This window comes from Giraffa tippelskirchi, chromosome 3 (assembly GCF_054371585.1).
Source record: "Giraffa tippelskirchi isolate mGirTip1 chromosome 3, T2T-mGirTip1v1.2.pri, whole genome shotgun sequence".
Classification (NCBI taxonomy): Eukaryota; Metazoa; Chordata; class Mammalia; order Artiodactyla; family Giraffidae; genus Giraffa; species Giraffa tippelskirchi.
This window is the reverse complement of record NC_137277.1, coordinates 23,918,686-23,938,636: the sequence shown is the minus strand read 5'-3', so window position 1 is coordinate 23,938,636 and position 19,951 is coordinate 23,918,686. Positions and strand designations below refer to the sequence as shown.

Sequence of the window (19,951 nt, the reverse complement as noted above, 5' to 3'; positions counted from 1 at the left end):
GGGAGGAGACGGGAACTCCCCGACCCGTCCGCCCTGGTTATCTCAATCAATTCCGATCTGGAGAGAAGTTTTTAGGTGGGCGTCGCAAACGCCCTGAAACTTTGCAGAGGGCTGCACTGTGTATGTGCATTTGTTTTTCTCAGAGGAATCCAAGACCCTTCCCCAAAGTTATGAAACTTGGGTTTAGACATTCAGATGAGAATTGGGAAGGAGAGAGGCAAGGGGTCGCGCACATCTTTGCAGAAGTGTCCTTTCCCCAGGCTATCCGGGCGCCTACCCCAACTTGCACAGTCGGGTACGCCAGAGGGCGAGAGGGGCTGGGCGCAGGCTGAGAACCTTCGGGTCCGAGGGGAACGCGACTGTATTTGAGACGCGGACCTGGGAGGCGCTGGGGTTGCTGCTCAAGGGTAGATGGAGAGTGAGAGCTGAGGGGGCAGGTAGATACTGGCCAGACGGGTGGGAAGAGGAGAGGAGGAGGTTACTCAAAAAAAGGTGAGCGGCCAGAGAGTCGGGTAGCAAGAGAGAGCGCAAAGAACCTGGAAAGGTGGTGGTCGTGGAGAGAAGCGGCTCGGGGAACGGTGAAGGAGGGCAGCGGCCAAGACCAACTTCTCACGGCCCAGGCCTGGGGTAGACCGGACACATACTCGGAGCTCAATCTTGTTTCTTTCTTTCCTCTTCGTTCTGGGGCAGCTCTGCCCAACCGGGGTGGGCGGGTGGGTGGAGGGCCGTCGAGGCAAACGGCGCCCTAGGGTGACTTGGTATCACCCTCAGGACCCGCCTCCTCCTCCATTCCCGCAGGGTCTGAGTCCTGCGTGGCCGCCAAACCGAGCCAGCTCGAGGGCAGTATTCCACTCGATGGGGCGGGCCCCAGAACCCGGGAGACACTCCGCCCAGGCCCCTAACCCCAGCAGTGGAGGGGCCAAGGAGGAGCAAGGGAGGGGGCGGAGTGCGACCTAGTTAGAGATCACCGCCCCCCCGCCGCCCGCCCGCCCGTCCGCCCTCTCCCCCGGGCCCGGCCGGGTCCGGCCGAGTCCGCAAGGGTTAAAGGCGGCCACAGGTGAGGTGGGCGGGGCCGTGAATTCGGGGAAAAAGGAGCGCAGGGCAGAGGATGAAGGCAGAGAGCGCGGTGAGTCACGGGCGGAGCTGGCCTCGCTCGCTCGCTCGCCGGCTCCCGCCCGCCCTCCGCCCTCCCGCCGCCTCTCTCCGCCCCTCCTCCGCCGCCCGCCGCCGGGTCTGCTCGCTGCCCCCGCTAGCCCTCGGCTCCTGCCGCTCGCCGCTGGAGAGCCCGCTGGCGCGCGGGGCTCAAGAGCGCCCATCTGGAGCGCGCCAGCCTGCCGTGCCCGGAGCCCGAGCGCACACTCGAGGTAGGAGCCCGCCCGGGTCCGGGCGGCAAGGGGCGCGCGCATCAGGGATCTCCTTGGAAAGACGTGCCTGGAACGCGCTGCAGCTTCCTCTGGCCTCGGGGGAGGTGGTCCTAAAGAATCTAAGGGGTTCAGAGCCCCGGCGGAGTGAAAACGGGGCGGAAGGGAAAGGCTGCAGACTGGGGAAACTGGAGCGACTGGGACAGCTGGAGGACTAGAAACTTGAGGACCGGGAGTACGGAAGTCTTAACCACCTGAGCGCCTGTGATGGGAGAGGCAGCCGGCGGAAGAGGGAAGAAGGGTGTCTCTACCCGCCTTCCCGCCTGTGGAGCCGCAAGCCCGGCTACGCGCCCGGCTGTCTCCCTTACCGAGATCTCGATAGCAGGCTAGTGCATCCCAGGATTGGGTTCCCTGGCCCTGCGGCTGGAAAGGCCACTCTGGAGCCTGCATCGTTAGCCTGTCCCCCAACCCCCACTCCAACCCCTGGGGCAGTTCCCAGGCGCCAAAAGCTATTAGGGTCCCAGACCTCACTGCTCCCACCCAGCCCCTTCTGGGCTGCCCCGCCTGGGCCTGAGGCTCTGTTCCTGCCGTTTCACCCAGTTCCTTTCTTGTGGTGAAGCAGCAGGAGCTTGAGTAGGCGCCCTAGTTCCCTTCTCCCTCCCTCTCCCAGACAACCTAGGCGACCTCCCTGGTACCCCAGAAGCAGAAGATAGTAAGGTCATCCAAATCCTGATTTGGAAGGGAAAAAATCCCTGCCCTAAACCACTGCGTGTCCTCCCGCCACAATCAGCAAAGGCCCAGGCACCCGAACTCACACACTCCAGGCATCAGGGCAGGGCTCCCAAATCTTAGGGAGAGGTGGTGAGATGAGGGGTACCTTCAAGTGACAGGTATGTGTTCCAGAAAGGGGCCCACTCTTTCTGGAGGGGGGTGGTCTTTAGGTTCCCAACGGTTTAAGGAAAGAGAAACAGACCAGGAATGGAGAGACCTGGTTCATGGAGATACATACTAGTTGATTGAATGAATAGATTGAATGTCTTTTTTCAAATGACTTTTCCAATTATGGCTCAGTTTCCTCTTCTTTAAAATGAGGATTGAAAAATAAAATAAGAGGATTGGCCAGGAGCAGTGGTTCTCAACACTTGGTTGCATGTTAGAATCATGTGGAGAGCTCCTAAAAAGGATCCAAGTCTAGAATGCACTCCCTGTATAATATCTCTGGGTTATTCTTCCTCTTAATTTCTGTGCGATTCTGGCTTTTCCTGTTGCTTCCCTCACTCTGTCCCTGAATCCCTTACGGGGGCGGCAATTTTATCTTCCTGAGCTTGCTGGTAAGCTCTTCTCTGGCTGACCCCTTCTCCAGGGAAGCAGACCCCTCCAAGCTTCATATCTGGGTCTCCCCTAGATTGGAGGAGGGTAGAGGTAGCAGCCAGAAGGCTGGCTGGGCGCTGGTGTAGGTCAGGCCGGAGAGGGGGGCTTAGCTTTCTCTGGTGGAGAGAAGTCCTCTGGAAACTGTCACTGTAGCTGTACCCCAGGAAGGTGAAGTCCCTGCTAGAGAGAAAGGGAATGGGGGCCAGATATGGGAGTGGGTTTGGTGGGGCTGAGACAATCCAGCCAGGCAGGGAGCTGGGGGGAGTGGTGTAGGGCAGAGAAATGCTCTTCTTCACTGAGCATGCCTCAGGGATGGAAAGGGCTCTTTTTCTAAAACCTCAGAACCTGCTTGGGGCTTTGGGAAGTCAGGTCACCTTAAGTTTTGGGTTAGAACACCTCCCTCTACCCAGCTGAGTCCTGAGTTAAGGTGGGGACTTAAACTAGAGATGACCCTAGATTCTCCATTCTGGCCGGCAGCAGATCTGCGGGGGGGAATTTTGGAGGAGGGATATGGGAGCAATGCCATTGCCACTTACACCCAGCTGGGCAGCTAGGATGGTTCTAGAACTGTAATCTAGGTAAATATGACCTGCTCACCTGGGACCAACCCAACTCCCAGGATGAGCTGGGTCCTATAGGAAGTATCACGTAGGAGAAGGTGAACTTCTATTAGCGTCTGCCCGCGGTGGAGGGCCTCACACCCTCAACCCTTCCTAGCACTCTTAACTGGTCTTTAGTCCACACCCAGAGGTGCTTTCCCCCCTTTTCACCTGGGGGTGGGAAAGGAGCACTTGGTCCGGGAGGGGATCTGGGCTGGGAAGGAAAATGAGCCAGTTACTTTCCTCACTTTATCTCTTCTTTGCCTCCTTTAGGTCCCACTTGAGGTGCCCTTGACTATCCCTGTCCCCCATCCCACCCCGGATCCCGGCAATGCTAACCGCCGTCTGCGGCTCTCTGGGCAGCCAGCACACGGACGCGCCTGCCGCCTCCCCGCCGCGCCTCGACCTGCAGCCTCTCCAAACATACCAGGGCCACACGAGCCCGGAGGCCGGGGACTACCCCTCCCCGCTGCAGGCTGGAGAGCTGCAGAGCCTCCCGCTGGGGCCCGAGGTGGACTTCTCACAGGGCTATGAGCTGCCAGGGGCCTCCTCTCGGGTAACCTGCGAGGACCTGGAAAACGACAGCCCCTTGGTCCCGGGACCCTTTTCCAAGCTCCTGCAGCCGGACATGTCACACCATTACGAATCGTGGTTCCGGCCGACACACCCAGGCACCGAGGATGGCTCGTGGTGGGACCTTCATCCGGGTACCAGCTGGATGGACCTCCCCCACGCTCAGAGCGCGCTGACCTCACCTGGCCACCCCGGGGCGATTCAGGCTGGCTTGGGGGGCTACGTCGGAGACCACCAGCTTTGCGCCCCGCCGCCCCACCCACACCCGCACCACCTCCTCCCAGCCGCCGGAGGGCAGCACCTCCTGGGGCCTCCCGACGGGGCGAAGGCGTTGGAAGCGGCCGCCCCGGAGTCCCAGGGCCTGGATACCAGTCTGGACGGGGCGGCCCGGCCCAAAGGCTCCCGGCGGTCGGTGCCTCGCAGCTCAGGCCAGACCGTTTGCCGCTGTCCCAACTGCCTGGAGGCGGAGCGACTGGGGGCTCCGTGCGGGCCCGATGGGGGCAAGAAGAAGCATTTGCACAATTGCCACATCCCAGGCTGTGGGAAAGCTTACGCCAAGACGTCACACCTGAAGGCGCACCTGCGCTGGCATAGCGGCGACCGTCCCTTCGTGTGCAACTGGCTCTTCTGCGGCAAGCGCTTCACGCGCTCCGACGAGCTGCAGCGCCACCTCCAGACCCACACCGGCACCAAGAAGTTCCCCTGCGCCGTCTGCAGCCGGGTCTTCATGCGCAGCGACCACCTGGCCAAACACATGAAAACCCACGAGGGCACGAAAGAGGAGGCAGCCGGGGCAGCGGCGGGCGAGGGCAAGGCTGGCGGAGTGGAGCCCCCCGGGGGCAAAGGCAAGCGCGAGGCTGAGGGCAGCGCGGCTCCCTCCAACTGAGCTCCTCCGTCCTGCCTCCCCGCTGGTCTTCCCTGGGGCCATCAGAAGAGAGCCCTCGGGCCTGATGCCCCGGTGGGGGGGCGGCTTGAGTAAGAGGAGAAAGTGGTTATTTATTGAGAGGGAGGAAAAGTGGTGTGGGGGTCAGGGAACCGGGGCGCTAGGGGTTTCGTAGTCTCTGGAGCTGGACGGGACAGACGCGTTTGACTGTTTTGACTGGGCAGGGAGGAGCTGCGCATGCCGGTCAGTTCTCCCCTTCCTCTCTATTTCACTCACGCCCTGGGCTGGGGGTTGGGGAGGGATACCCCTGTGGCGGCTGGAGGGCGGAGGGCACAGGTTGGAGGAGACAGCGTGTCCCGGGAGCAGAGGAGAGTGGGGCCGCCCCGGGCGCTGGGGGTAGCTGTCTGGACACGTCCTTAGCGCCTGGGAACCGGGACATAAAAGGGCCTCCGGAGCCGCCCTGCGCCCCGGGTCCCTTTCATCCCCCTTAGATTGCTTTTACCCCAGGGTTTCCGGAGGGAGAGCTGAGATGGGGTATCAGAGGCTGGGGGTCCCCTTAAGGGAGGAGATTCTATCTGGCTGGGAGGGTTGTCGCCACAGAAGTAACGCCTTTGATGTGCCTCCTTATTAAGCCTTCCAGACCCAGTCTGATGGAGCCATGAAGGAAGAGGGGAAGAGGGCCAGAATCCAGCGACAGCTTCCAGCAAGACCGGTGGGGTGGAGAGAGCTAGATGTGGGGGTTGAGCAAGGAAGTCTCTTCTAAAAAAATGGGAGAAAGGAATTTGGTCAGGGAGTGGAACTAAGCCTTTCCCTCTCTAACTCTGATTCAGCCCTTAACTCTTGGTCTTTATAAAAATAAAGTTCAGTAGCCCACTCTGGTCTGTCACCCCAGGTAGGCCTTCAAGGCAGCCAGGAGCCCCTGCTCCAGAATTGATGTAGTTCCTCACCCTAGGTCCCTCGGCATTTGCCCTCCCCTTAGGGATAGAAGGAAGAGGGTTATCTCGGCTGCGTGGGGTTAGGTGGGAATGTCCACCTCCAATTGTTTGGCTCTGAGTGGAGAAGTCTGTCCCTGCCTGGCCATCTTCTCTGCTCTGCTCCTTAGCAGAGACGCTAAGCCCCACTCTTTTTTTTAGCTCAACCCTCCCCTTTCCCGCTGCCTACCAGCCTTGCTCCTCCTGTAGAGTATATTAGGAGGCTCCCCTTCCATATGAAGAGGTTCTCTTGTTGGAAGGGGTCTGCCTTCTGAGGTGATGTCCAGGAAACATTCCTGTTCCCTTCTTGAGATGCTAGAAATACATCCTGATGGTGATCCTGGAGTCGGGAACGTGGGGAGGGGGGAAGCCAGCAGAGGCTGAGCCAGGCACTTGGAAGGAAGCTGATGGGGGAAGGGTCTGGTGGGCCATAGGACCCTGGAGCTAGTGGGCTTTTCCAGGCTCCAGATAGAGGTCTTAAGGTTTCTCCTGACCTCCCTTTTCCCTGCCCTTCTTTCTCCACCCAGAGCCCTATGCAAGGGTTAGTTGTGTATTGATTTTTTAAGTTATAAGCAAAGGGTATTTTATTTAATATTAGGACATGTGTGTGCATGTTGTGTGTACCTATGTGTGTGTGTATTTCTGTGTGTATGTGTGTTTCTCTACTGAGCCTGGGGTCTCCAGCCAGGGAGACCCCGTCTTGTTCAACCCAGCCAAGGTCCTCTGGCCTAAGGCCCATAGCATCTTTTCCTTGGGGATGCTGGAGCCCAGTCCAAGGACTGGGTGCTTTTTGGGAAGTGGGGCTGGGATCTGTGGAGGGATATGTTTGTATAGAAGAGAGCCCTTCTTATGAGGGGTAGGGTGACTCTCCCTGAAGGACCCATGGGCCTGCGGTAGGTTAAGAAGTCACGTCCTTTCTTTATGCTCCCTCGTCCCTACCTCCTGCTTATCTGACCAGAGGTCCCTTTCTTTGTGGAGAGAGTTGGGGGCAGAAGAGAATGGGCAGTGCCTGCAGGTTGCCGGGCCCGGTGGACAAGGGGGAGGGAGAGAGGGTTCCGTGGGTGTGAGATGCCGTTTTCCTCCACCCATCGAAACCAGCTGCCCTCTCCCTGTGCCACCAGGACAGTCTTTCCCAGTGACCATTCTCAGGGGAACTCCCTAGTGGGTGTTGAGGAGGGGGTGTGGATGTTCCCCCCACGGAGGCCCCGAGCTCTAAGGTGTGCGGGTGAGGGCTTTGGATAGGTTTTCTTCTGCTCCCCTTTTTTATAGACCGAGGTTGCTTGGCTGTCTGCCCCCTTCTAGGCAGCCCCCTAGAGGAGAAATGTAGGATTTTTTTTTTTTCCTTTAACTGCTGTGAACCCACTTTAGGGGGGTGGGGGGAGGAGGAGGAAGAAGCGGCCTGTGTTTTTTATGCCATAATAAAGTCATCAACCACATCACTGCTTCATTTGTCTTCCAGCTCTGGCTTCCTTTTTGACTCAGGGTCCCTCAGCAGCGAGGACCAGGCTGGTTGCTGGGTGGGGTGGACACTTCTCTTTGATCCTGCAGCCCTGGGCAGCCTCCCCTCCCTTTGTTTGGGGGCAGAGCTGAGCTGATTGAAGGGTCCGATCCTGCCCTGCCCAGAGGTTGTTGGTGCAGGAGGAGGGTGGGGTTCCCTCGAGGTTGATAGCTGGGCCGACTGTCCCTCCCTGGTCTTCACCTGTGGAGATGAAAAGATTCTAGATATTTCCTTCCTCTTCCACATGCAAGCCCCTTCTTTAGCCTCCCCCACCAAGAATGCTGCTTCCCTGCCTTCCCAGAGGTGGCCAGCCTCTTGGCCCCCTCTCCCCGCCCCTGTGGGGGTGTGCCTGTCAATCAGGCCTTCTGGTTGTGAGTGAGGTGAGGGTGACTGACAGCGATTTCTTCACCCAGGATGATCCCTATCAGGGACAAGGTGATGAAAGGCAGCCCAGATATCTGATGGGCTCCCGCCCAGCTGGAAAGTATGAAGGAAAGGTTCCTACTGCAGCTCCCAGCTAGAGACCCGCCACAGTTACACAATCACGCTGTGCACAGAAGTACCTCACTGGGTTCGTGGAGCACCCCCAGATATGTGCGAATGCATACTTTTCCAGCCTGCTCCGTGCCTGATGCACAGTCGGTGCCTGACACATGTCAGAGTAAAAGCCTCATGACTCCAGAGTCCTAAACCTAGGAAGGTTGACAGGGATCAGTTTTTGGCTCCAAGGGTGCAGAGTAGGTTACTATATTCCTTCCATCTTCCCATCCTACATGATGGCCAAAATTATCTACCCTAGTGGGACTCCTATTCTCCTCACTCTAACCCTAACCTACTTTCTCAGAACCAAGTCTGGTACCCAGATTGGCCAATTCCATCACTTGTTTGGGAGAGTCTGATGTCCCCAAGTTTCTTAAATGGGGGTATCAGCATGATTTAGGGATTACAGCAGACTGGTGAGGGGGCCAAATGTTTATTTTCATATGCTGCTGAACTTAGACACCTGGGTGGAGGCGCGGTCCTGTGACCTCAGTCCCACTCCACTCCCTGTGACTCTTCTTTTTGTCTTCCTGGTTCTGGGGACTTAGACCCCAGGAAACTGGCGAATCCTCTCCTCCTGTCCCCCATCACTGCCCCCAGGGAACAGGAGGGCAGCTGTGGGGCCGGCTGGGCCTGTCTGGGCAGGGCTGGGGCTGCCCTTCCTCCCCTTGCAGCTCCTCCCGCTGACCTGCATTCTTAGCGGGGGCCTTTGGTGGGGCTCTGACGATTAGTCGCTGGCCCTGGCAGCAATGCTGCCTGGCTGCCCCCGTCCCCCACAGTGGGGCCTGGGGCCACCTCTGACCCCTCAGTTCTGTTGCCCCTGGTAGGACAATCCTGGAGGGGCTGAGAGCAAGTTTGGGAAATAAGAACATGGGTCTGACCCCTCTGGGCAACGTCTCTGAGCCACTCTCTTCTCTCCTAGGAAGTGGGAGTAGAAGCCCTCTAGGGTGGATGAGAAAGTGACAGGGGAACCAGCAGCCTGGGAACTGCAGCTGGAGGCTGTGCTGTACGGCCCCAGGCCTTTCCTCCTGCCTGTTCCTGCCCCCCAGCGGGCACCTGGGGAAGTGAACGACATGAACGGGCTTTCCAGCCCAGCAAGGCGGGTAGTCAGTGTTGATCACCACACAGCCTCGATGTTTGCTTCTGGAATGACGTCCAGTGGCAACCTCAAGACCCCACCCCACCCTGTACATCACACCAGAAGCAGCCTTCACTTGCCATTAATTCTAGCGAGTCTGACTGCTCAGCATCTGAGCAGTGTGGGTTTGAAAAGAATCTCAGGAATCAAGTAGTCCAGTTGTTCCCACCTGGAAGAGGGCATATTAGAACCATCCATGGAGTTTTTCCAGATACCCCGATTCACACCCCAACATCCCACCAAATTATGTCCCTTGGGGGTGCAGTAGAACAGCGCTTCTCAAACTTTACACCTGGGTGTCTTGTTAACATGCAGACTCCCATTCAGTAGGTTTGAGGTGGGGCCAGAGATTCTGCATTTTTAACAAGCTCCCAGATAACGCTGATGCTGGCAATCCTCAGACACTTTGAGAAGCAGAGTATTAAACTATTGTGCTATGCAATGGGAGTTGTGTGGTTGAAATATAATCCCTCCTCACCCCACCCATGATTCAGAACCACTGATCTAGTCCAATGCCTTCATTCGTTACTGGAGACACTGAGGCCCTTGCAGATAAAGTGACTTGCCCGAAGAGGCCTGCGGCACTCTGTTATAGCAGGAAAAAGGAGCAGGATGCGATGTTGGTCTGCACAGTTCCAGGTAATGCTCTTCTCCCTCCAGCCCAGCTTCTAGGTCAACCTTCTGTTCAAGTGGCAGTCCCCTTTCTGAAAGTGACACCCATTTCCCTGGAAACAGCACCCTCTTGGGAACCAACCTTGTTTATCTGGAGGCAATCAGAAAATGTCTCAGGACTTTCCAGTGGTTAAGAATCCGCCTGCCAATTCAGGGGACATAGTTCGATCCCTGGTCCAGGAAGACTCCACATGCCTCGGGGCAACTAAGCGGGTGCACCACAACTACTGAGACCACCTGAACTCTAGAGCCGTACTACGCATAAGAGAAACCACCACAGTCAGAAGACCAGGCACCACAACTAGAGAGTAGCCCCCTCTCGCTGCAACTAGAGAAAGCCTGCACACAGAAATGAAGACCCAGAACAATAAAAAAATAAATAAATAAATAATCTTTTTTAAAAAAGAAAATGTCTCAGATTTCAGATGTCCCAACAGCCTTATCTGGTAGCTTTTCCCCAGCCATCAGTCCCACAACTGCCCACAGCCTGCCTCCTGGGGAAACCTCAATCTCCACCTTCATTCCCATCCCAGGAATGACAACAGGCTGGGATGCTGTGGCCAGAGCTCTGAGCAGCAACCCTGATTGGTTGGCACGGTGAATGTGGGTGAAGTATGTAATTCTGCAGTGTCTCCTCTCCCCACATTCCAGAGGGCTCCATAAAGCAAACAGGAGTGAGATGCATTCACTTAAATGCTGGTTATGGAGATAATTTTTACAGGAAAATCACCTGGAAAGCAAGACATTTGAGATCAGAGTCCACCTCCATATGGATATGTGCCCCCTTGGCCAAGATTTCTCCTTTGCTGTTTCGGTTACAAATCTTTGGACTAGAAATTTCCAAATTTCCTTTCAAAGCTAACTTCCAATGAGTCTGAGCACTGTGGGGCAGAATTGGCCTTTGGGGACTCGGAATGGATTTTGTGCATATGAGTTAGTTGCTTAGCCGTGTCTGACTCGTTGTGGCCCCATGGACTGTAGCCCCCAGGCTTCTCTGTCCACAGAATTCTCCAGGCAAGAATACTGGAGTGGGTAGCCATTCCCTTCTGCAGGGGATCTTCCCCACCCAGGGATTGAACCTGGGTCTCCTGCATTGCTGGCAGATTCTTTACCATTTGAGCCACCAGGTATATATGCCTTAAAAAAAGGTATTCACTTATATTATTCCCAGGCCTCCTGGCCTGTGACCACTCTTGTCGATCTTCTTTCTTTCTTTCTTTTTTTTCTATCTTATTTCTGAGGGTTGGGGAGTGGGAGGTGGGGGATGGGGAGGAGCAGGGGGACCAGGGCAGGACGGGGATGTGAAGGAGGGTCCACCAGCCTGGAATTGTGCCTTTGGAATTCAAATTAGATCACAAGTAGCAGAGGTTCTTCTTTAAGCTCCAGATGCCCTAGCTGTCCACGTTCTCTAACAAATCAGCCAAGTTTTCTTTCTTCCCTTTTCACGTGGGCTTCTTTCCACCTCCGGCTCCCTCTCCCAACAGTGACCCCACTGGAGAAACTAGCGGATTCGTCGCAGCCTTTATCCGGCCTAGAAGCTGCACCCGAGTACGGCAGGCAGCAAGCAGGAATCCGAAGGCCGCTTCGCTCCAAGAAGTGGTGCTGGCGCGCACTCTGCTGGAAAACGAAAGAACTGCAGGCGCTCGATTTCGACTCCGCCCCCGAGCACAAAGCCTTCCAGGTCACCTGGGACAGACCTTACCAGAAGCGGAGGCTGTAGGACTCCGGACTAAGCTGGGGATTTGCACGGAGAGAGGGTGAGGAGCATAAAGTATAGGGGGAGCGAGAAAAGGGCCGACAGAAGAGGGGCTTGGGACTCTTGGAAAGAGGTTGTGTAGCGAGGGAGGCGCTCCTGCGACTGCCCTGAAGTGTCACGTTCCCGAGTTGAGCAGGGCCCTCGTAGCCTGCGGTCTGGCCGTCTGCCGATTCCCAAACCTGGAGCCCGAGGAGAGAGTGGGCGTTTCCTTCGCTCACGCCGAGCAACGAGCATGCGTGCGGTGCTGTGCTTCGTAAACCCGTCGCAGTGTCTTCCCCTAGTGTCTGCACGTGTGGGGACGGGGGCTCCCTAGGACTGCTCCCCGGTCAGGATGGTGGAGAGGTGGCTTGAGAGGGACACACGCATCCCCATCTCTCCCCAGATGGCATCGTGGAGCCCTGACACCCCATGTTCCTGCGACTGCTTTGTCTCGGTGCCCCCGGCCTCGGCCCTCCCAGCCGTGATCTTTGCCAAGAACTCTGACCGGCCCCGGGATGAGGTGCAGGAGGTGGTGTTTGTACCGGCAGCTACTCACGCCCCTGGGAGCCGCCTCCAGGTGGGTTAGGCCTTATAGAGTGCTGGGAGGTGTGGCAGAACTAGGAATTCTTCTAAAACCTTCCTCCTCGGTTCCCCCCGCCTGAGAAGCTACCAGATGTGGTGAAAAGAACACGAGCTTTGAGTCTACTGACTGGGACCTAACCTGTTATTTCGCCTCTGTCGACCTCAGTTTTCTCATCTGTATAATGGGGATAATAAGACCTTCCTCAAAGGGCTGTGTAGGGTGATGGGCACAGCGCAACCACCTTATAGGTACCTTCCCCCTTTCTAAGCGGATTTTCCCTTTCTCCTCCCTCATCTCCAGTGCACCTACACTGAGGTGGAACAGGTGTCAAAGACCCATGCTGTGATCCTGAGCCGCCCTTCTTGGCTGTGGGGGGCTGAGATGGGCGCCAATGAGCATGGTGTCTGCATTGGCAATGAGGCAGTGTGGACCAAAGAGCCAGTCGGGGAAGGGGAAGCCCTGCTGGGAATGGACTTACTCAGGTGCGGACCTGCCCTCCTTCATCCCCTCAATACACCAGAAATCTGGGGCTGAATACTGACCCAGGCCACCCTCACTGCCCCCAAGCACCTCCCCTTTTCTGCCCACTTTGTCGTCCTCCCCAGGTAGGCTCCCCCCCACCCCTCCCCTCTCCTGGCCCCATCTCCACAGTCTGTTGAGGAGCTCTGGGCGTCTCCTGGCCCAGAAATAGGGCAGTGGTTTAACTTTTTTTCAATAGAAGGAAAATTTTTTTCAAGTGAAATCTCATGAAGAATTTTGATTTGTAAAACCAATAAACATGGAGCAGCTCTGGTAGAAGAGATTGGAGGGCTCAGGGCACTTCTTCCTCCAAGAATGTGTTTCAGTCCGTTTCATGAACCCCTCAGAGCACAGCTTGAAAACCACAAGCCTATAGATGGTGGCAATTTTCTCTGTGACTTGGGCTCATCACCAAACCTCTATGGGACTCTACTGTCCACTGAAGCTCTGCCATCAGCACTGATACCCCATCACCCTTCTTTCCCCTGGACTCTTTGTGCCAGGCTGGCTTTGGAACGGGGCAGCTCTGCCCGGGAGGCCTTGCACGTGATCACAGGCTTGCTGGAGTGCTATGGGCAGGGGGGCAGCTGCCGGGAGGAGCCCACGCCATTCTGCTACCACAACACTTTCCTGCTGGCCGACCGGACTGAGGCCTGGGTGCTGGAGACGGCGGGGAGACTGTGGGCTGCACAGAGGATCCAGGGTGAGGGGCCTGGCGCTGGGGCCTGCCTCCCAGAAGTGTTCTCCTTTTGGGGTGGGAATGATGGTGGGGGCAAAGAAGGCCCAATCCAGGTGCAAATGTCTCGGGTGGTGGGGACGTCCAGGGACATGGGAGATGAGCCCACTCGGGTACCTTACTTCCCCCCTCACTTGGTTGAGTCCTCTTGTGTTTCAGCCTGCAGCTTCCTCTGGGGAGCCTTCCTGGACTTCCTGGTGGCCAGGCTTCTCCCTTCTACACAAGCTGGGGTGCCTTCATGATGATGCTCTCTGCAGCTGCCGGCTCTCGTTTATTCATGTGATCAGTTTATCTGTCCCCTCCATGAGGGTTGTCTTGTTCTTTTCACCACTGTTTTCCCAGCGCTTAGCTGAGCACCTGGCACAGGACAGGGGCTCAACAATACATGAGCGACCCCCCATCTCCTCCACAGAGGGGGTCCACAACATCTCCAACCAGCTGAGCATCAGCACGGACATCTCGGCAGAACACCCTGAGCTCCGGCCCCACGCCCGGGCCCAGGGCTGGTGGGACGGGCAGGGCACCTTTGACTTTGCCCAGGTCTTCTCCCTGAGCCAGCAGCCTGTGCGCATGGAGGCTGCCAAGGCCCGCTTCTGGGCCGGGCGAGAGCTGCTGCAGCAACAACAAGGTCAGTGAGTGGACAGCGTGGGGCCCAGCTCTCTTCTCTCCCACAGCCTCAGGGGGCTTACTCGGAGGCCGGAGGGCCCCTTTATGCCCCCCGGGGGCCCTCACTGTGTCCTCCTTGGCAGGGGGTATCACGGCAGAGGTGATGATGGGCATCCTCAGGGACAAGGAGAGCGGCATCTGTATGGACTCTGAGGGCTTCCGCACCACGGCCAGCATGGTGTCCGTGCTGCCCCAGGACCCTGCCCAGCCCTGTGTGCACTTCCTCACTGCCACACCAGACCCATCCCGGTGAGAGGGTGGGGAAGCTGGGGGGAACGTCCCAGGCAGGGGAGACGGAAGGGTGCCAGAGCTCTCATCCTTCCATCCTTGTCCCTCTAGGTCAGTGTTCAAACCTTTCATCTTTGGGGTGGGGGCGGCCCAGGCCCCCCAGGTGCTGTCTCCCACTTTTGGAGCACAGGACCCTGTTCGGACCCTGCCTCGATTCCAGACTCAGGTGGATCGCCGGCACCCCCTCTACCGTGGACACCAGGTGGCCCTGGGGCTGATGGAGAGTGAGCAGGTAACCCCGGGGAAGAGGGCCTACCCTGGGGGGATGACACACTTCCTCCACCCCAACTGGGACTCTGGAAATATGAGGGCAACTGGGAGCAAAGGAGACTCTAGAGCTGAGGAGAGGAGTCTCTCCCTTCAAAGTCAGTCCAGGAGAATGTTGGATGTATATCCTTTCTCCTGCTTATGTGAGATGGCTAATCCGGAGGGAAGCCTGTCCTGGGGATTCATCGCTGCCTTTCCTCAGGCTCGGGGGCAGCAGCTTCGGCAGAAGCAGCGGGACCTGGAGCAGGAAGGCCTGGAGGCTGTGCGGGGGCTGCTGACCAGGGAGTGTGCTCCACCCACCCAGGAGCTGGGCGGCCTCTTCCAGGCCTTTGTGGAGAAGGAGAGCCAGGCATATGCCTGAGCCCAGGCCCTCCTGACTTGGCCTGGGGTGCAGGGGGCTGCGGTGGGCACAAGATCCTCGGGGTAGAGGGCTAGAGCAATCCCCTCACCTCATCCCCCACCCCAGCCTTGTTCTGAGTGGCCAGGTCGGCCTTCGCCCTAATAAATGTGTTTTATTTTCTTGTTCAGTGTCCAGGTCCAGTGGGGGTGGGAGAGCCAAGAGAGGACAAAGGGCAGCCCTGAGGTGGCTGCAGGGCCTCTGGGAGCCTTGCTGGGCAGCACATTCTTCTGACTTGGTGAAGGTGGTGGAGGAACCTGGGAGAAGAGGTGGCCCCCAGCACGTGGGTGTGGGAACACGGGGGAGCATGGCTGGTACAGCAGGTGGCTGCTCATGGGGAGAATTAGAACCACATGTTTTTGGTTCTTGGCTTGAATCTTGGAAGGGCAGTCCCTGGTCGGGGGGCGGTGGTATGCGATGTGTCTACTGTGAGATGGCATCTCCACCAGGCAGTGCCCGCCTCCTGCCAGCTCAGAAACCAGGTGGGGGCCCTGAGGTGGGGTGCCAGTCCCTTGGGCAGTTCCTGAAAGATCCTGTTCTTTAGAATCAGGCTCTGTATTCCTGCCATTGTTTCTGGGTGCTTTTTACTGACAGCTTCCCCTGAGATGCCCCAAGTGATGTGGAAGACTCAGGCAGGGCCTGGAGATACTTTATTGGGGACAGGCTCCTGCCACAGGCCAGGGCTCTAAGGCCAAGGTGGGGCCCTCTCCTCATTCCTCCGTGTGCCTGGGGCTTCGCTGATAGCAATGGGCTGCATTTCACTTCTTGATTCTTTTGGTCACAGTGTTGGTTGTGCTGGGGGCCCCAGCCAGAGAGGCCTTGGGGGCTGCGGCCGCTCTGGCCCCTTTCCTTGCCTGCACAGTGCTTTGCTGGCTCCTGGAAGTCAGAGGGCAGAGTTTCTTGGTGGTAGAGGAGGCCTGTGGCAAGGAAGCAGGCTCCGGAGGTGTGTCTTTCTCTTGCCTGGGGGTGATGGAAGGGCTGCTGTCCCCAGCCATGGGCGCCCCCGGCCGCTGGGGGAGGTCTGTGAGGGCCGGCTGCGTCTCCACCCTCAGCTGGTGCTCCAGCAGGGCTGTCTGCTGCCTGTGCTCCCGGTGCCTGCTCGTCTCCTGCTCCAGCTCCTTGAGGAAGCCTGTGAGGGGCGGGATGGTGGGTGGTGGCTAGAGCCCCGGGCTTGGCAGAAGCAAACTCTCCCCTACCATCCCTAGTGGGGAGGAGACAAGGCAGGTTGGGAAGAACTATTCTGGCCCTGGGACCACCTCCCCAGACACCACTGCCCGTCTTAGCTTCTCCAGGACCCCACAGGGCAGCTGTGCACTTTGGAAAGCAGGGTCACCTCGTTCTGAGCAGAATGGGCCTCTCAGCTCTGGGAACTCCTCGTCCTCATCACTCAAGGCTGTATCCTCCTCGTCCGAGGTCCACCGCTCTGCCACAGGCTGCCCATCCAGGTCTAGGAGCAGTGGCAGCGCTTCTGTCACCAGCTTCCTGCGGGGCGGAAAGAGCAGAGGTTACCCAGGAGGGCACCCTGGGTGTGGAGCTGGGAGGATGTGCAGACACAAGCTGCAGCAAACACACCGGGAGGGGTGGTGTTCTTGAGCTAGAAGATGGGCCTGTGGTCAGGTCAACACAGGAACCTTCAGGTCCTCCTCACCTATAGCCATCCTGGTTGGTGCAGCTGTTTCCAGTCAGGTTGAGGATGAGAAGGCTCTCGGGGAATTCATCTGCACACAGCAAAGAGAGGGGGGATGAGGTTCGCACCCCCACCTTCCAGTCCAAAGCCACTGCCCCTCTGCACAGCCCCCCAGGCCCCCTGGAGGATGTGCTGCGGATGCAAGCACAGGGAGGAGGGCAGAGAGGAGGGAGGGCACCCAAGGACTTATTCCATGAGGCAGGGCAAGGGCGTTCCTACCCAGCTTCAGTATTTCTATCAAGTTCTCAGAAAGGTCCAGAAACTGGAGGTGTGGGAGATCACGGAGGTTTTCCACTTGCCTAATCTGGTTTCCTGCCAGAGACAGGAAGCTGTAGGGGAAGGGAGGGGGAAAGACAGCTGAGTCACAGAAGAGCTGGGAGAAGGGATGGGGGCCCCAGGTGCCCGGGCCTCCCTGGCTCAGCAGCTGGATGAGTGGGGACACAGGGCCTCCTGGGGTGAGGGAAGCAGAGCTAGGCTTGTGGGGTCCTTGGCTGACCAGCAACTGAGCTTGGGGACATTTGAGCCAGTTTTCTGGAGTATTACCAGGTTTCCTCCCCTTCATTCTAGCTCTTCTCCCCTCCCCCAACCCTGCCGGAGCCCTGGCACCATGTACCGTAAGGAGGGGACGCAGGCCAGGTTCTCAATTCGCTGAATCTTGTTCTGCAGGAAGAGACCAAGGTGGGGAAACCAAGCTAAGGTCAGCTGAGTGGGGTCCCTTTAAAGGGACAAAGCCCTAAGACCATGTCTACTCTTGAGGCTGGAGACCTGGCCCTTTGGGAATGATCACCCCACTCCTTGAACAAGTCGTGAGTGCCTTGGGATGATTTGCTTTCTCCAAGTCAATGGCTGAGGACATAAATTTGGGGCTGGCTAAACTTGATTTAAGTACCCTGATCACCCCACAACCTGGAGATCAGAGAAAGGAAACCAAGAGGGAGCCAGGAAATGGAAAGGCCTTGGTGGTGGACTGTACACACAAAGGGAAGAGCAAACCTGTACTACTTTGATCTGGCCAGTGTCTGTGGGGGAAACTTTGAGGGATCTGGGTATATTCAACCTAAGGGAGCCTAGAGATTAACCCCCCACACCCCCACACCCCCACCAAAAAGCCTTTGAGGTTCTGAAGAATGCAGAGAAATCTTATGGTTCCCTCTTCCTTTCCTTCAAAACAGGGAATGGACTTGAGCTGTAGAACATGAGAGATTTGGGACAGATACCATCTAGGACTTCTAGAACAAGAAAAGTGTCTGATAAAAAAAACAGTGATTCAAGAGCATGGTCAGGATCTCTTTTGGGTGCATTGGTCTTTCAATTCAACAGAATTCCTGGTTCATCTGGAAACCATTTCAATGAAGGTCTGCCTGCCTGAACACCAGTAAATGGGCAAGATGACCTGGTTGGCGTCTTTCAGATTAAATAGACATGGCTCACGGGATGGAGTCCCCTCCCCAGGGAGAAGGAAGGGCAGGAGGCAGGACATTACCCCTTGCAGATAGAGGCTGTGAAGATTCTGGAGGCCCTCTAAGTTCCTGATAGTGGTAATTCCTTCCCGGTCCAGGCGAACAGTCTGCAGTTCAGCAAGCGTGTGGAACCTGGGCAAATGGGTGCTGTGACAGAGTGCCACTTCTGTGGTCTCTTAGCAGGAAGATGGAAGGGAGGGTGTTTTAAGGAGGGATGGATGGCTCAGTGACTCTGATCAGATGTCAGGGACACTGCTTGACTCATGAGGTGGGGTCTAGATTGGGAACCTGGGTTGGCTTGGAGACCTTACTGGGAGGGATAAGAATGAGAGGGGAGTGAGAGTCCTTGGACTGGGAAACTGGGTGATGGCAGCTTATGGTTCCTGCAGAGGTGAGGGCAGACTTCCTCCAGCCAGCTTGGGTTGGGGAGGCAGGGGCTGGGACAGAGAGGAGATCCTTCCTCACATCCCTTCTGAGTGGTCCTTGGAAGGAAAATCACTTGTTCCACCCATCCATTTGTTCATCCCGCAACATTTACTGAATGCCCATTAGAGACAAATGAGAGTCCCTGCCCATCACTACTAGGGAAGCTGGCCAAACATCTATGACAAGTGGATGACAGAAGCATGTGCAGAGGATTAAGAGAGTACATAAAGACTATACATTGAATGCAGAGGGATTCGGGGAATGCTTCCTAGGGAAGGTGACACATAAGTAGGAGTTATACTGGAAGGAGAGCCAGGATGAGAAGGCATTTCAAGCAGAAGGAATAGTATGTGTGATTCCAGCCTTTCTTGAACTGCAATGTGCCCATGAATCCTTTAAGGAGGTCTTGTTAAAGTGCAGATTTTGATTCAGTAAGTGGGCCTGAGATTCTTCATTTCTAACAAGCTCCTAGGTGATGCAGATGCTGCCCACCCACCCTAGCACCACTCTGAGTAGTAAGTGCTAAGCTGTGAGAACATAGGGTCTTAGAAGAATCACACTTATGGAGACTGGCAAAAAATAAGGTTGAAAAGGCACTAGGCTAAAGTGTTTGGATTTTATTATGGAGGTGCTAGGAAGTTAAGGAAGGTCCTATCAGGGAGTGTCTGATCAGATTTGGTATTTAAAAGGATCACTTTGGCAACAGTTTGAGGTGCCTGGACTGGAGGCAGAGAGACTAATTAGGAGTTTGTTGAGAGGTGATGACTTTAGACCCTTATTTAAGGCAGCTGAGAGGGCAAGGTGAAAAACAAATAGAATGATTTTTAAGGAGGAAGAATCAGCTGGACATTGCCACTGATTGTGTAAAGAGAGGGACAAAAGTAAGTTGACAGATCAGTAGAGCTCAGGGGACTGGTCATTCTGTGTGTTTCAACATTCCAGCACCCCTTTCCTCTCCAGTGCACTTACATCTCTGACAGATCCTCATCCTCAGGGAAGGCCAAGTTCCGCCTAGTGATGAGGGCTTCAGTAATGCACACGCCACTGACTTCCTCTGGACTCTGGGCAAGTTTAGCTGTGAAAAGATGAGTCCAACGGTTACATTTCCCTGTTTTTGGAGGCCTGACTCTACTGTTAACCAACTGTTCTACCTATCACCCCACCTCCCTACTCACCTCCAGGCATGATCTAAAAGTTGCTGGCTTGCGGAGCGATTGGAATGAAGAGAAGTAGAGCAGCTTGGACAGCCCCTGGGAATGGAAGAACCCAGGATGGTATGAGGAGAGAGAAGCTCAGAGAATGGGGGACAAAGGAAAGGGGTTGATTCAGAGCTAATTGTTGGGGTGGGGCAGAAGACGAATGTAAATCGAAGCGGAGGATCTGGAGTTGGAGGGGTGTATAGGGGCTTTCCAGGCCGCCTACAGGGGGATTGTAGGTAGATAGCTGGGCAGACGGATGGAAAGAGCGGTTCGAGGCGTCGTTGCTAGGAGACCGGACGCCTGATGACGCGCCGGGGAGGGCGGGCTCGCAGGTGCCGGGCCCGGCGCATGCGGATTGCTGCTCCAGCCGGCGGCTCCGCCC

At 56.6% G+C, this 19,951-nt stretch overlaps 3 protein-coding genes across 8 annotated transcripts; 2 read left to right on the top strand and 1 right to left on the bottom strand.

Annotated features, from left to right (window-relative positions):
• Positions 1-3,662: 3,662 nt before the first annotated feature.
• SP6 (Sp6 transcription factor) lies at positions 3,663-4,815 on the top strand. The gene has a single exon (XM_081582369.1). The coding sequence runs from the start codon at positions 3,663-3,665 to the stop codon at positions 4,788-4,790; it is 1,128 nt and encodes a 375-aa protein (XP_081438495.1). The 3' UTR covers positions 4,791-4,815.
• Positions 4,816-11,294: 6,479 nt separating this feature from the next.
• On the top strand, positions 11,295-14,922 carry SCRN2 (secernin 2). 3 transcript variants are annotated; one of them, XM_081582362.1, is made up of 8 exons: positions 11,295-11,363; positions 11,745-11,918; positions 12,225-12,406; positions 12,947-13,146; positions 13,592-13,807; positions 13,929-14,094; positions 14,185-14,365; positions 14,603-14,922. In XM_081582362.1, the coding sequence occupies exons 2-8, from the start codon at positions 11,745-11,747 to the stop codon at positions 14,759-14,761; spliced, it is 1,278 nt and encodes a 425-aa protein (XP_081438488.1). In that variant the 5' UTR covers positions 11,295-11,363; the 3' UTR covers positions 14,762-14,922. The 3 variants fall into 3 exon arrangements, with proteins under 3 accessions (XP_081438488.1, XP_081438489.1, XP_081438487.1); XM_081582363.1 differs by lacking the exon at positions 11,295-11,363 and having other exon boundaries at positions 11,647-11,918; positions 14,294-14,365; XM_081582361.1 differs by lacking the exon at positions 11,295-11,363 and having other exon boundaries at positions 11,647-11,918.
• LRRC46 (leucine rich repeat containing 46) lies at positions 14,893-19,846 on the bottom strand. Of its 4 annotated transcripts, none has more exons than XM_081582366.1 (9): positions 19,793-19,846; positions 19,546-19,620; positions 19,340-19,445; positions 17,968-18,091; positions 17,098-17,144; positions 16,704-16,813; positions 16,446-16,515; positions 16,131-16,279; positions 15,431-15,926 (listed from the first exon to the last, which is right to left on the bottom strand). In XM_081582366.1, exons 2-9 carry the CDS (start codon positions 19,553-19,555, stop codon positions 15,556-15,558), a joined length of 987 nt encoding a protein of 328 aa, XP_081438492.1. In that variant the 5' UTR covers positions 19,556-19,620; positions 19,793-19,846; the 3' UTR covers positions 15,431-15,555. The 4 variants fall into 4 exon arrangements, with proteins under 4 accessions (XP_081438490.1, XP_081438491.1, XP_081438492.1 ...); XM_081582367.1 differs by having other exon boundaries at positions 17,968-18,076; XM_081582364.1 differs by having other exon boundaries at positions 14,893-15,954; positions 16,098-16,279; positions 19,546-19,846.
• Between the last annotated feature and the right edge of the window lie 105 nt (positions 19,847-19,951).